The following is a 13979-nucleotide window of genomic DNA, read 5'->3' as shown; positions in this document are numbered from 1 at the left end:
ATCGAATTTCCAAGTTCCCGCCTTTTCGTTTGAATTCAGGTTCAAGCGACGAGCGGAAAGATGATGACGTTGCTCGAAACGTCCATGTTTGATTTTAGTTTTCGCCGTTTCGAACACAGCCATCGAACGATTTCAAACGAATCGACGTGATCGACTCGATCTTAAAGCTATGAACGTGATGCAAACCGACAAACTGTTTCAACCACCGAGAGAGAAACGGGAAAACGAAATGAATGGTTACGAGCAACAATTCGCCGTACCTTTTGCAACAAAGTATCGTACGTGTTTGTCGGTTTTCTTCGAATTTTGTCTCGTTTCCTTACGCTATACATACAACCAGTATACATGCATAGATCAGTACATGTATATTTGAAATTTTATTTTCGCCTAGAATCAAAATTGAACACGAATAATAGGCCAACAGGAACGAGACAGAGAGCAGCGAGTTCTAATTACTCTAGAAGCTCGAATCGTGGTCGAAACGTAGGCAGAGTTCGAGGTTCGACATCTTCTTTGCTAGCTGGAGGTTCGCGCAACTACGTCTCAAGGTAAGCGGTTCTCAGTTTCGAAATTTGAATTTGAATCGAGTGGAATCGAATGGGATCGGATCGGATCGGATCGGATCGAGTCGAGTCGAGTCGAGTCGGCAAGTATGCTTATACATATATATGGATGTGTTGACCGGGCTCGGTCTCGTTAGATCCGGCAAAGGTTCAAAGAGCACAACGGCAGTAGGTTCGAGCACGCACGAACCCGGAGGCGTGGTACTCGGTGAGTATCTGTTCGTTTTGGTTCTGCGGTAACTTGAAAATACAAATAAGGACTATCGCGATTGGATGGTTCAAGCGATGGTTCGAATTAATTAGAACGAATAGAATGAAAACGATTTTTCAGCCGTAACCAGCGGTCGCGGGGATGCAAGAGCCGAAGTGGGAATAGCCGCGTTGGATATCCGATGCCCTGATTTGATTCTCTGTCAGATCAGCGACACCCAAACGTACACAAACACCTTGACCAAGTTGTACCTGTTCGATCCGATTCAAGCAAGTGGTTTCCTCAAATATTCTGTAGGTCTGGTCGAATCGACCAGAACTCTAACGAGAACCCGAACGGCTTACAGGTTCTGATGCCGGACACGATGTGCGAGCCTGTCGCCGGCAGAAATATGCTGTATCGTTCGATTACCGAGAAATTTCCCGAAATGCAGCCAACGCCGATATCTCGAATACACTTCAACGACACGATCGGCCTGGAACGGGTGCGAACCCTCTGCGCAGCGGAATACTCGTCCGTGGAGCTTTTCGTCAAGCACAAGTACATATTTTCACGAGTCGCGTTGTCGCCTTCTTGATTCTTCCGAAGCTTCGTCGAGGTTTCTCGAATCGGAATCGGTTATCGTTTTGCAGGTATTACGCGTTAGCCGCGACCGCTGCTCTGTTAAAGTACGTCGAATATTCCCAGCGCATCGTTTACTCTCCGAAATCTATTCGAATCGAATTTCAAGGATCACCGAACGCTACCAGCATAGGTGAGTGAGTCAGTCGAGGAAATCTTGTCTCTTCGACTGCGGTTTCTCGATTTTCGGTTTCTCGATCGGTTTCGAATCGCAGATTTGGATAGCGCGCGAAGCTTGGAATTGGTTCAGTCGCAATCCGGCCAACGGAACGTCAGCCTGCTGGGAATCCTCGATCGTTGTTCGACACCGATGGGTAGAAAACTGTTGCGCGCCAACATTCTCCAGCCTCCGTGCGAACAACGCGCGATCCTCGATCGACAATCTTCGGTCGCCGAGCTGGCGTCGAATCGCGCGTTGCGAATTATTCTTCAGGTAGACTTTAGAGGCTGCGATAACACTGCGACAACTTTCTTTCTCTCTCTCTCCCTCTCTCTCTCTCTCGTATTACGGTTTACGTGCGTTACGTTCACAGCCAATCGTGCGTCGACTTTACGGCGCGGACAGACTGACCGCTTTGTCGACGACGCCCGTTCTCCACGAAAACAGCGTGCAATGCGCGGAGCAAAATTTAAACTATGTGCTACTTTTGAAAAACATGTTGGATACCGTTCCGGAGCTCGAACAGGCCCTGTCGTCGGCAGAAACAGACCTTCTTCGACGGATCCAAAAGGTTTCGATTTCGGTTTCGGTCTCGGTCTCGGTTTCACGCTACTTTGATCTCTTGGAATTTTCTAGAGACTGGGAAATCCTCGATTTCGGCTGATGCGGGAACGGATTCTCGACACGATACATCCGGATGCGAGATTCGTGATAGGATACACGTCGTCGAATATGCAACGCTGTTTCGCCATCAAGGCAGGGATCAACGATTTATTGGACGTAGCGCGACGAACGTACTGCGAGCTGATCGACGATATGAAATGTCGGTTCAACGACCAAACCAGTCGAATTTTTATCCTACTTTATCCGACCCTTTCACGTCCTTATCTTCTTCCTTCTCTCTTTTGCATTTCCGGCAGCCATGGTGGAGAATTTAGCCTCGAAATACAAATTACCTCTATCTTTGGGATGTAACGCGACCCAGGGCTACCACGTGCAAGCGATTCTTCCGCGAAACTCGGGCGTGGAAGTATTTCAACTGCCAACCGAGTTTATCGAGGTACACGTGTACATGTTTGATTTCTTTGTTACTCTTCATCTTTAATACCTCTACCTTTTCCGTTGCCGTTGCCGTTGCCGTTGCCGTTGCCGTTGCCGTTGCCGTTGCCGTTGCCGTTGCCGTTACCTTTACCTTTACCTTTACCTTTACCTTGTTGCGATCACGACGTTTACAACCGCGTTTCCAATCAGGTACGGAAAAGCAGACGTGTTTACACGATGACCACGAGCACACTCGCAACCTTGAGCCAACAGTGCAAGATCGCGTCCGAAGAATTGCATTTGATGAGCAACGTGTAAGTACCGATGACAAGCGTAAGAACATACGAAATCGATGACTCAAGTACTACATACATGTATTGTATCAGGTTGCTTTGTGACTTGCTACAAAGTATTCGACAATACGTCGGCTGCCTGTTTCAATTGAACGCCGATATGGCAGAACTGGACGTAATAAGCTCTCTTGCTCAAACGAGTTCGCTTCATGCCTATGTTAGACCAACGTTTGGATCGCAGCTGGAATTACTCGATTCGAGGCATCCGGTTTTAGAAGCTTTCGGTCTCGACGATCCTGTACCAAACAACGTTGTATGTATAATGTACATACATTGTATAGCAGTTTCGATTCGTATCGATTCGTTTCGATTCAACCCTTTCCTGCTTGAACTTTATGGCATACATACATATTTCAGTGCGCATCGATACCTTGGAATTTTCATATAGTCTCTGGACCCAACATGAGCGGCAAATCGACTTACCTGAAGCAGGTCGTTCTATTGCACATAATGGCGCAGATCGGTTGCTTCGTGCCAGCCAAACGGGCGGTTTTTCGTTTAACCAATCTAATTTTTTGTAAAATAGCGGTTCGCAATGATATAGAATGCAACGCTTCCACTTTTGTTCTCGAAGTTGGTCCAAGTTATCTTTCCCTTTCTTTTTATCTATTCACCTTATACGTATCAATGGTATCTATCTTTATCTATCAGGTCCATCTTTTTCCATTTTACGTTTTAGATGAAAGAAGCACAATACATTTTAAGATCCGTCACGCCCACCTCGTTGGTTGTATTGGACGAATTGTGCAAAGGAACTGCGATCGAAGAAGGTGTTTCGATCGCGTGGGCCATATGCGAACGGCTTTTAAATACGACGGCTTTCGTTTTTGTTGCGACGCATTTCGCCTATTTAACCAAACTAGCCGGCTTGTATTGTAACGTAACCAAGTACGCCTTCGCATCGAGATAGTTTCATATTATCCGCATGGACACGGAACGTACCAGTTTACTAAAGAACAAAGAAATATTCGTATACATACGCGAATGTGTACCGTGTCTGTACGGATAGTACGAATCTACTATACAATAATATATTAGATAGTTGAACGTACTATTATAGATAGTTGAACGAGCTATTCGTGTCTCTTTTCTTTGACTGTTTTAGCCATTGCTTCGAAACGATAACCGCGCGAGAACAAGAAGCGACACCGCGAGCAGACGGCGACCATTCTCTCCGGTACACGTACACTCATCGGCTGAAACCCGGTGTGGCCTCTACGGACGATTACGGTATCGTTTTAGCAGAATTGTCCGATTTGCCAAAGTCCGTCACGAAACAAGCGCGCAACTATGCTCTCGAACAACAAATGGTACGCACGACACGATTCGCGACCGTTCTCTTGCTAAATAAATATGCATATATGCATTCTCTCGCCGAGTATCGTGCCGATCGTCTTCATTCCCGACAGACTACCGTCGATCGAATTTCATCCGAGTCCAGTAGCTGGGAACACGCGTGTCATCGTATCGTCGTTGAAATGTATCAGCTTTTCGAGGGAGAGGACGAGCATTCTGTCCAAAGACAAAAACTCGGCGACCATGTGGAACGAATCAGAAATCTTCGAATACGACGCGCCCACGAAAACTATGAACAGAGGGTTGAAGGAGCGACCAAAGATGTCAACGATACCAACGATACTTCCAATACCAACCGAGTTCACGCAGACACAACTGCAAACGATTCCGCGACTAAAGGTACCCTCGATGACAATCCAACTTGCGAAAATATGAATATCGAGGAAATCCAAGGTTCGGAGTCGGAGCCAAATTTGGCATCGAATTTGGATCATCTAACGTGCGACAACGCAGTCTCGATTCGATCGCGCCAAAGCCAAATCGAACGTTTCGAATTTCGAAAAATTTCCAATTCCTCCTGCGATCGCGATCGCGACCGCGACGCGTCGAACCGGCGATCCTTCAACACGATCGCCATGGCATCCACGTCCTCTTGTTCGTCGATTACTGGAAATCTTTCAACCAAAATACAACGAGATTTGAACGCGTTTGATAGTATGAAAACTCAGTGTGTCGACAACCTCGAAAAGACCAACTCTTCGATCGACGAGGGTGCTCTGTCGCTATCGTTTACATCCATCTTGGCCTCACCGGCCGTGCACATGTCAATGTCGCCTGCGTCCGAATCGAGAATCACAAATCTACACGAATATTGTTTGTCCGATTCTGATTTTGACGTAGAATTATGCGAAAAATCTCCACCTTTTACTCCTGCCAACATCTTGTTTTTCTAATTGAACGAATCAACCGATTTTGTAATTGGATTAAAGGATTTTTATTTTTCAATTAAAAATTAGTCTTTCCGAATACATTTGGTTGCGTTGTATTTTCAATTACCTTGCAAAACACTACATACGCGCATATTTATTTGTATTTATGAGTATGTATATGTATGTGTATATGTATATGTATATGTCATGAACAGAGAGGAAACGAGAGTGCTCACGCTCGGGATTTTAGTGTCCCCGGTATAGTGCTGCCCCCTAATCTAATTTTTAGCGAATTCCAGGTTTTGTTCCAGGCTAAAAAGATGATGCAGGAAAAGTGGGGACACTTTTCTAAGCCAGGCTAAAAATTAGCCTGGGGGGCAGCACTATGGTCGTAAGCACTTTCGTTTCCTCTCTACATAGTACTACATACTTCCATCGCGAATAGTCAAATCAATGTCGTCGTTGATCGTTGAGTGCCAGTATATCAAGTACATTCAAGTCAATTCAAGTATATTGCAGTACATGCCAGTACTACCAATACCAGTACCAGTACCAGTACCATTCGCGTTTTCGTTTGCTTACTTTGCTAAGCCGATTCGGCTTCTTTGACCGTTTCGAGTTGAGTTTCAACGACTTTTAACTTTATCGTGTTTAACCTCTTACTCTGAGCGAGTCTATTTAGGTTAACTCTTGTAGCTTGTATAGCAAAACGAACCAAATTATGCACGTTTCGATACAGTATACAATATTCGAATCGTGCCAAAAGTCTCGTCGGCAACCTGATATGATAACGACTAGTTGGAAAATATGCCTAGCGCGTAAGAATTAATCGTTGTTCTTGTCGCGACAATCTACGGAAAATTTCTTGGTGACAATTGCGGAGAGAATGTTCACACGACACGCTACAATCGCAGAATCTAATCCGGTCGCGGCAGTGCCAATAAATATTGTTGCCACCGAAGATGGTAGGACGCTACTAGCGGTAACAGGTGAGAAAGTTGTAGCGATAATGCTCGAGTATATTTCTATGCAAGTGAATCTATGAATAAGTGTTTTTACAGAAGACAAAGACGGTCTATTGGAAGTAATCGCGACTCCGGTTACTCTTATTGGTCACAACGGTACAGCCGCATCGTTGATGGATATCAAAAATGTAAATGGTTGTTTGATATTACATCCGGTATGTTGATATTTTCTCTGTATATATTAATTTCATGGGAAACAAAAAGACGATAGCAATACTTTTCAGTCTCCTCTTCAAATTGGTTTGGACTCTGGCGAAGGTTTGGATCTAGAACCGTCCAAGCAAGGTCTCCAAGTCGATTCCAATGCTCCGAGTCGAGTTAAAACCAGAGTAGACTCGGATATGATTAGTGGTTTCCTCGACGACGAGTCGTTGCAGAGAGAGAAGAGTACTGAAATTTTTAGGGAAAAGTCGACTGCCACAATCGCGAGAACGAATAGTCCTGGAAGGCCCAAAAAGAGTTCTGCTGTTTCATCGAAAGTAACTCGATATCTATGCTATTCGGGATTTGTTGCTTGACTTTGACAGAGTATTTGATAGCGTGTCGTGTCGTATCGTGTTGTATTCAAGTCCAGGGCAAGTATTAAACGACTAACACAGCTTTTTAATATTAGGGCAAAGACGGCTTGAGATGCGATATATGTCAGCAAGAATTTACCAAGCAAGCTCCATATAAAAAACACATGGAGAATCATGCGGAAGAGAAGCCGCATCGCTGCCCAAAATGTTCGGCATCTTTCAATGTACCGGTAATTAAAAGTACTCTTTCGTTTTGGTTACGCTCTATAGTAAACCTATTGGTGGATCGCAATTCACCAAAGTGGTAACCGTCGGCCGGCGATGCGTTCTTCCAGACCAACTTTACGCTTCATATGGCTACGCATAATTCTGGTGACCCGAGGTGCCCCGAATGCGGTAAAAAATTTACAAGAATGGCCAGCTTGAAATCCCATATGCTGTTACACGAAAAGGAAGAAAACTTGTTTTGTACGGAGTGCGAAGACGTTTTCTCGACCAAAGTGAGTACGCGTTGAATGCGTAACTCGAAAAGTATTCTTCTTAACGATCACAAACCGTCTATCGTTATCGTAAATCGTTATCGTTACCGTTACCGTTGTCACAGACTCAATTGGATGCGCATTTGAAACTTCACGGTGAAAAGTGGACAACCGAAGAAGCAAGGAAATGTAAACTGTGTAACAAGCAGTTCAGGCAACCGGCGCTGTATCGACTACACATTCGTGAACATTACAGGGTAAGGTGCACCCGACATTCCGACTAATATCTTTTAGTGCGTTATTATCTTGTAGTTGCAGACAAAGGTAGTAAAGCAGACAAAAAGAGGGGCGAAACATAAAACGGTATACAAATGTACGATATGCTTAAAGTCCTTCCAAAAGCCAAGCCAATTAATGCGTCACATTCGAGTGCATACGGGTGAGAAACCGTTCAAGGTAAATGCATTTTTCGAATCTACGCAATTATGGTTTGATTCGAGCTGAATCCTTTTTCATTCGATTTCTGTTAAACCTCTCAGTGTACGGTGTGCGGTCGCGCGTTCACGCAAAAGAGTTCTTTGCAAATTCATACGTGGCAGCACAACGGTATACGACCACACGCTTGCGAGCTCTGTAACGCCAGATTTAGTCAAAAAGGTAACGCGATGATGATTACAATTAAAAGCAACGTTTCGAATGACACCTATCTTGATGGTACCCAACGCTAACCGTATAGTACTGTTTCGCGTTTACTTGTAGGCAATTTAAATGCTCATATAACGAGAGTTCACAATGTGCCAGAGGGAGAGCCTATATACAGATGCAACTATTGTTCTTGCGTTTTTAAGAAGCTTGGTAGCTTGAACGGTCACATGAAACGTATGCATACAGGAGTGAACGAGGTAACGCGGTAATAACGAAAGCGCGAACTTATTTGGGCATAACGTGAAATTGCGTCGGAACGATTTGACACAGAAATATATGATATACAGGATAGTGCTACCGTCAGAATCTCCCAATCAGCCGACACCACGGAATCGGACATTCGAGCAACAGTAAACAACGTTATAACGCAACTGGCGTCTTTGGAGTCGAATACGGACCAAGTAGGAAATGGAAAACCGATAAACTTTGGGGGGACTGGGTTATTAGCGAATGTCCCTACCAAGAAAGATATTCTGCAACAAGCACTGAAAAATAGCGGACTACCTAGTAGAAACAAAAGTTTGTGCGATGGTCCATCCGAAGCGAAAAAGTTGGATGCACGCACAAATTTCGTTACCTTGCTGGACCGAGCATCGGACAGCAGTACCAGGTAATCCACACTACAACATTCGCATAGGGCATAGGCCATAGAGCATAGCTGAATCCGTTTCATTGATACTTTTGGCCGGTTCCTATTATAGAAAATACTTGACGATCAAGCAACGGTGTGTAGGAAACATAAGATGGTACGCCTGTACTTTTTGCCATAAGGAGTTCAAGAAACCATCAGACCTGATACGCCATTTACGAGTGCATACGCAAGAGAAACCATTCAAGGTACGAGCACGAATAACAAATGCTTGAACACTACTTAAGTATCTTTCTGTTTGTAGTGCACGCACTGCTATCGTTCGTTCGCTTTAAAGTCTACCATGATAGCCCACGAGCGTACTCATACAGGTACCAAAAGATACGCCTGCGGCACATGCGACAAAACGTTCACGTGCCACAGTAGCTTGGTTATTCATACGAGGTGGGTCCGTTGCACGTTTTATTTTATTAGTTGGAAAAATCACATTCTAAACAGCCGTGTTTCGTCGTAGATCGCACGGGAACTCTGACGAATGCTTTACCACATCGATAGGTAACGATAACGTTAACGTTAACGTTACTGGTCACGGTCACGGTCACGGTCACAATCGCAATCGCGAACGCGATCATAATAATGATAACGATAACGATGCCGGTATCGATGCAACGGTCAACGTGGCCGCTCGTTCCAATAATCGACAGAAAATTAACGCAAACAACAAGTCAAAGATGTCAACGAAAACAGAGAGCTTCGCGTCTCAAGTGATATTGCCGGAACCATTGGTAATCAGTGACTCCGGAAACAAGATATGCGTGGTACAGATACCTTCGAAAAAACGTGTTTACGATGCGGCAATCGATCCAGCTAGGCCGCATAAATGTTGGGTGTGCGAAGCAGCATTCCGAAAAATCAGTCATTTGAAACAACACCATCGAAGACACACCGGAGAACGTCCTTATAGGTGTTCCAAGTGTGACAGGTGCATTGGCTAACTCGAACAAAACGGTTATTTAGAAATATCTCCAGAGCATTAATATTTTCCCGAGATGTCAACTGTTTTTTTCTTTTCTTTTTCTTTTTTTAATTAATTTTTCTTCGTAATTTTTACGTGCTGCGTCCTATACACTGCACTATGCGCTACGGGTTGTCCGATAAGAAGTTCTTTACCTATTTACTTGTTTCAGGAGGTTCACGTCAAACAGTGTTTTGAAATCGCATTTGAACACACACGAAGACTCCAGACCTTACGGGTGTTCCATTTGTACCGCGAAATTTTCTACGCAAAGTAGCATGAAAAGACATTTGGTTACTCACAGTAACAAACGACCGTTTATGTGTCCGTATTGTCACAAGACGTTCAAGACTTACGTTAATTGCCGTAAACATATGAAGATACACAAACACGAGTTGGCGCAACGGGTACGGTGCGTTTACTGTAACAAGCGAAAGTTGCATCGTAAACGTAACTAAATTAATTATTAATCGACATATTATCGTTTCTTTCCTCCTCGAACGATAGCAACTGGAGCAACAGAAACTGGTATCCCAAGAACAGACTACAAGCAAGTTGAACGCGAAGGAAAACTCTAAACAAGAAACAACGTCCGAGATGTCTTGCTGCTCTCCGTCCAATTTTCCTTCCGGTAACGTTAACGATGTTCCTCTTGACGTGTCTGCGAACACCGGCACCGGCACCGGCACAGGCACCGTTGTCACAACAACTTCAACGTTTGCCGACAATTCGCTGTCTTCGGTCAACTTATCTTTCCAAGAACGAGCGGGATCAACCTTTTCACGTACTTTCCCGCATCAATTTCAAAGTGTGATTGAGCCAAAGGAAAAAATAAGGCCACTTTTATCAACGAACTTTGCCGCTTCGACATCAATTAATCGTACGCGTATTGCTTTGAACTTTGTATACGTATGTCTGTATACCGTCTGTATACTGTCTGTATACCGAATTCTGTATACATACGTTAATTATCGATTTCTGATCTGACGTACGAATATTACAGAAACTGTACGACAAAAATTTTCTTAGAAAATTCTAATATGCTTTTCAGAGAATATGACTGAAATAACCGTGACAAATTTAGAAAATCCACAAATGTTGCACATCGACGAAAGCGGTTCGGTTACATTGCCAGTTTATTCGACCGATCAAGCTCTAACACCGGTATGCTTTTCATTCTTTTCCTACTACATTGCGTGGTTCCATACATATTTCGTTGTAAGCGCTGTGAACTTGATCGGATCATTATCCATCATGATGTTTGCTTTTTATTCGTAGGAGAGCATACAAGAGATCGAGGAGACATTGAACCAGCAGCTTTTCAACATCGGAGTGAACCTTGGTTTGGAAAGCGACCATTCGAAACATTCCTGCGATACCAGTGTATTGCAGGATGCGAAATTGCAACATCCGCAACCTGCGTTAAATGTCATTTACACGAGTAACAACAATTCTAATCACGGTAACAACACGGAACAGTCTGAAGAGCAAGTGTTCGCGTCGCAACTAGATTCGTTTGAAATTGATCATATTACTTTGCAAGTTAGTCACCCAGATATAATACAATTTTCATAATACGCCTAGACGAAAGTACATACCAAGGAACACTATTAGCGAACGAAGACACATTTATCTTTCAGCCGGATGCTGACATGACACTGGACAATATTGGCCTCGAAAGGAATAATTCGACGAGTATGGCAAGCATATTGCCGCAAAACGTAAAAGCAGAGTTATCGAATCAACTTGCCATTTCTGCTGTTTCGCCTGAGAATTTGACCGACGGTCGCCAAGCAACTGGGTACATGCCAACTGTGTTGCTAATTTCCGAGGAAAATCTTGCAGGAAAAGGAAATGCGAGCGATCAATTGAAAATGCGCGAGACCGAAAAGAATGCGGGTGAAGGACGATGCGTTGTCAACGATCCAACCTTCTTAACGTAAGTTGACCGGAATCCTCTAGACTGTAGAGTCCATGTGTGTATAATCTAGGAATGTGCGCGTAACATCGACCCACCAACTGATAGCAAAATAAAAAAGAAAATATATCATTTGAATATTTGAAGGGAACAATTTGGTAGGACGTCCAAGGTTTCGCCAGAGAGCCAGGATAGAGCATCTTTGTCGTTCGAGTCGTCTCTTTGTCGAAACGATGAAATCAACGGAAATCAATCGCAACAGGGAGAGTCATTGTTGCAGTGCCATATGTGTAGCCAGCAAGGATTTACGGCAACCAAGTTGAAGGTAGGATAAAAGCGAATTAATCCGACGCGACAATCGGTCATCATGCAGCGATTTTTTAATTAAAGGAGCACTTGAAGACCCACCGCGGGAAAAAGGAATATCAGTGTACGGAATGCTCTTCAAGGTTTTACACAAACGGTGGATTAAACAGACACTCGAAAATACATACGAATAAACAGTAAGTACTCGAGTTGGATCGAGTTAGGGATCAAACGAACCGCCGTCGATGGTAACGATCGTCATCTTTTCCCACTCGCAGACACTGGAAGAGTAGTCCGTCGTGCGAAAAATATCTCGATAGTAGAACGCAATTGCGATCGCACAGCAAGGTTCACGAAAGCTTCCCGTGGAACGAGAAGGATGTTTCAATTTTGTCGCAAATACCAGCGACGCTAGATAACGAATCGTCGTTGAACGACGTCGCGATAGATTCAGATTCAACCGTGTCCGAAAGAGTTCTGTTGGATACGGTCGTGGAACGAGAGGTGATGGATCGAATACAGGTAAATTGTTGACACACGCATTGTAACGATTTCTTTTTTCGAATAAACATGTTACAGCACGTAGCGACGGAGAAGAAGGAACGAAAGGAGTATACGAATAAATGTAAATATTGTCCGAAAACGTTTCGTAAGCCAAGCGATCTCGTCAGACACGTCCGTACGCACACGGGGGAACGTCCATACAAATGTGACTATTGCAACAAAAGTTTCGCTGTAAAGTGCACGTTGGATTCTCATACCAAAGTTCATACCGGCAAAAAGACGTTTCGTTGTCATGTGTGCAGCAGTTTATTCGCAACGAAGGGTAGCTTGAAAGTTCACATGCGTTTGCATACAGGTAAGGGCTATACTATACTATACTGTACTGTATTGTTATGCCATATAACTATGCTTCATTGTTCAACAAGCTTTGTACGTAGGTTCGAAACCGTTCACATGTCATATCTGCGATTCGAGATTCCGAACCTCGGGGCATAGAAAAGTACATTTGTTGAAACACGCCCGAGAGCACAAAGGTAATTTCAAGAGGAAACAAAAACATTTGAAGGTTGCTGCCATAGCAGAAGTCGCTATGGCGGCAGATATTGAAAAATCTGGCGATGCTGATCGACAAAAAGTGTGTAGCTACGGACAAGAAAAAGAATCACAACAGCGGCAGCAGCAACAGCAACAGCAAGAGCAACAGCAACAGCAAGAGCAGCAGCTACAGCAGCAGCAAGAACAGCAGCATAATCACCACCGCTATGAGCAAACAACAGAGGCAGAATATTCGAATTTACAAACAATTAACGTCGAAACAACTGCTTCGTGTTTAGCCGACCAAATCACATTCGAATCGGAGGGATCCGTTTCAAACAATAATTCGATACTGTCCGTAAACGAAGGTAACCAATTGGTGGCCAACTTACATTTTCTTCTGACGAACGGTCTCGTTACCATACAGACCGCAGAGTCGTTGTTATCGCAGCCGACATCGGCTGGCAATACTCTGCATCAACATTCGACTGTAGTCGCCGATTCCGTCTGCGCATCGATGATCAATATTACCACCCCCGAGATCGGTACCAACCAAAGTATTGCTGCTAAAGAAACGATTTATGCAGAGAACGCATTGAAAGCGCAACTATCGTCTCCGTATCAATTGCAGTCGAACAACTGTCTGTTAACGAGCGTTGCCGTGCCGTCGCGGACAGAACAGTTCCCAAAGGTTTCGACCGTTGAGAAGTGTTTGTCGACACTAGAGAAACCATCTACCAAAGGAAATCCGTCGAAGAAAGAGTGCGACGTTTGTGGGAAAACGTTCACGAAACCGTATCAAGTTGAACGTCATAAACGAATTCACACTGGCGAGCGACCGTACAAGTGCGATTTATGTGACAAGTCGTTCGCTCAAAAATCCACGTTACAGATGCATCAAAAACACCATACAGGCGATCGACCGCATCCTTGTCCTCGCTGCGAATATTCTTTCACGCAAAAAGGCAATCTTCGCACACACATGAACCGCGTTCATCGGCTGGATACCGTCGACTCGAAAAAAACAAAACATAGTCCACAGTCGTTGCAACGCAAGTCTCCAGAGAGTAATTTGACCGAGGTTAAAAGTCTGAATTTAGACGACATATCGTTTATTGAATTTCTTAAATAACTTACCGTCGTGGTGACATCATCGTAATAATTTATTCTTTCTTTTTGTTCTTTTCTATTATTATTATTATTATTATTATC

General features: G+C 44.0%; 2 protein-coding genes across 2 annotated transcripts; both read left to right on the top strand.

Moving 5' to 3' along the window:
* Positions 1–330: 330 nt before the first annotated feature.
* On the top strand, positions 331–5249 carry LOC143356317 (mutS protein homolog 4). The gene is made up of 15 exons (XM_076791902.1): positions 331–548; positions 701–771; positions 895–1043; positions 1121–1314; positions 1407–1528; positions 1611–1828; positions 1929–2126; positions 2192–2378; positions 2476–2615; positions 2807–2910; positions 2983–3202; positions 3307–3522; positions 3629–3837; positions 4055–4259; positions 4359–5249. The coding sequence occupies exons 1-15, from the start codon at positions 346–348 to the stop codon at positions 5196–5198; spliced, it is 3276 nt and encodes a 1091-aa protein (XP_076648017.1). The 5' UTR covers positions 331–345; the 3' UTR covers positions 5199–5249.
* Positions 5250–5475: 226 nt separating this feature from the next.
* LOC143356675 (uncharacterized) lies at positions 5476–13917 on the top strand. The gene is made up of 23 exons (XM_076792562.1): positions 5476–6163; positions 6236–6354; positions 6424–6678; positions 6813–6947; positions 7053–7217; positions 7322–7453; positions 7509–7652; positions 7736–7853; positions 7956–8098; positions 8189–8511; positions 8603–8738; positions 8795–8934; positions 9005–9472; positions 9678–9912; positions 10013–10385; positions 10557–10669; positions 10784–11047; positions 11146–11444; positions 11571–11748; positions 11814–11926; positions 12008–12251; positions 12309–12588; positions 12671–13917. Exons 1-23 carry the CDS (start codon positions 6061–6063, stop codon positions 13897–13899), a joined length of 5709 nt encoding a protein of 1902 aa, XP_076648677.1. The 5' UTR covers positions 5476–6060; the 3' UTR covers positions 13900–13917.
* Positions 13918–13979: the final 62 nt, after the last annotated feature.

The sequence above is a fragment of the Halictus rubicundus genome, chromosome 8 (genome assembly GCF_050948215.1).
Source record: "Halictus rubicundus isolate RS-2024b chromosome 8, iyHalRubi1_principal, whole genome shotgun sequence".
Taxonomy (NCBI): Eukaryota; Metazoa; Arthropoda; class Insecta; order Hymenoptera; family Halictidae; genus Halictus; species Halictus rubicundus.
Note: the sequence above shows the minus strand (reverse complement) of the source record. Positions and strands in the feature narration are given on the sequence as shown.

Bases quoted from the DNA above. Each gene is read 5' to 3' on its own strand.
- LOC143356317 (XM_076791902.1), top strand. From the start codon at position 346: ATGCATAGATCAGTACATGTATATTTGAAATTTTATTTTCGCCTAGAA. The intron at 1,044-1,120 runs GCAAGTGGTTTC...AACGGCTTACAG, and splicing joins ACCTGTTCGATCCGATTCAA to GTTCTGATGCCGGACACGAT. The intron at 2,127-2,191 runs GTTTCGATTTCG...GGAATTTTCTAG, and splicing joins TTCTTCGACGGATCCAAAAG to AGACTGGGAAATCCTCGATT.
- LOC143356675 (XM_076792562.1), top strand. From the start codon at position 6,061: ATGTTCACACGACACGCTACAATCGCAGAATCTAATCCGGTCGCGGCA. The intron at 6,948-7,052 runs GTAATTAAAAGT...GCGTTCTTCCAG, and splicing joins CGGCATCTTTCAATGTACCG to ACCAACTTTACGCTTCATAT. The intron at 7,218-7,321 runs GTGAGTACGCGT...CCGTTGTCACAG, and splicing joins AAGACGTTTTCTCGACCAAA to ACTCAATTGGATGCGCATTT.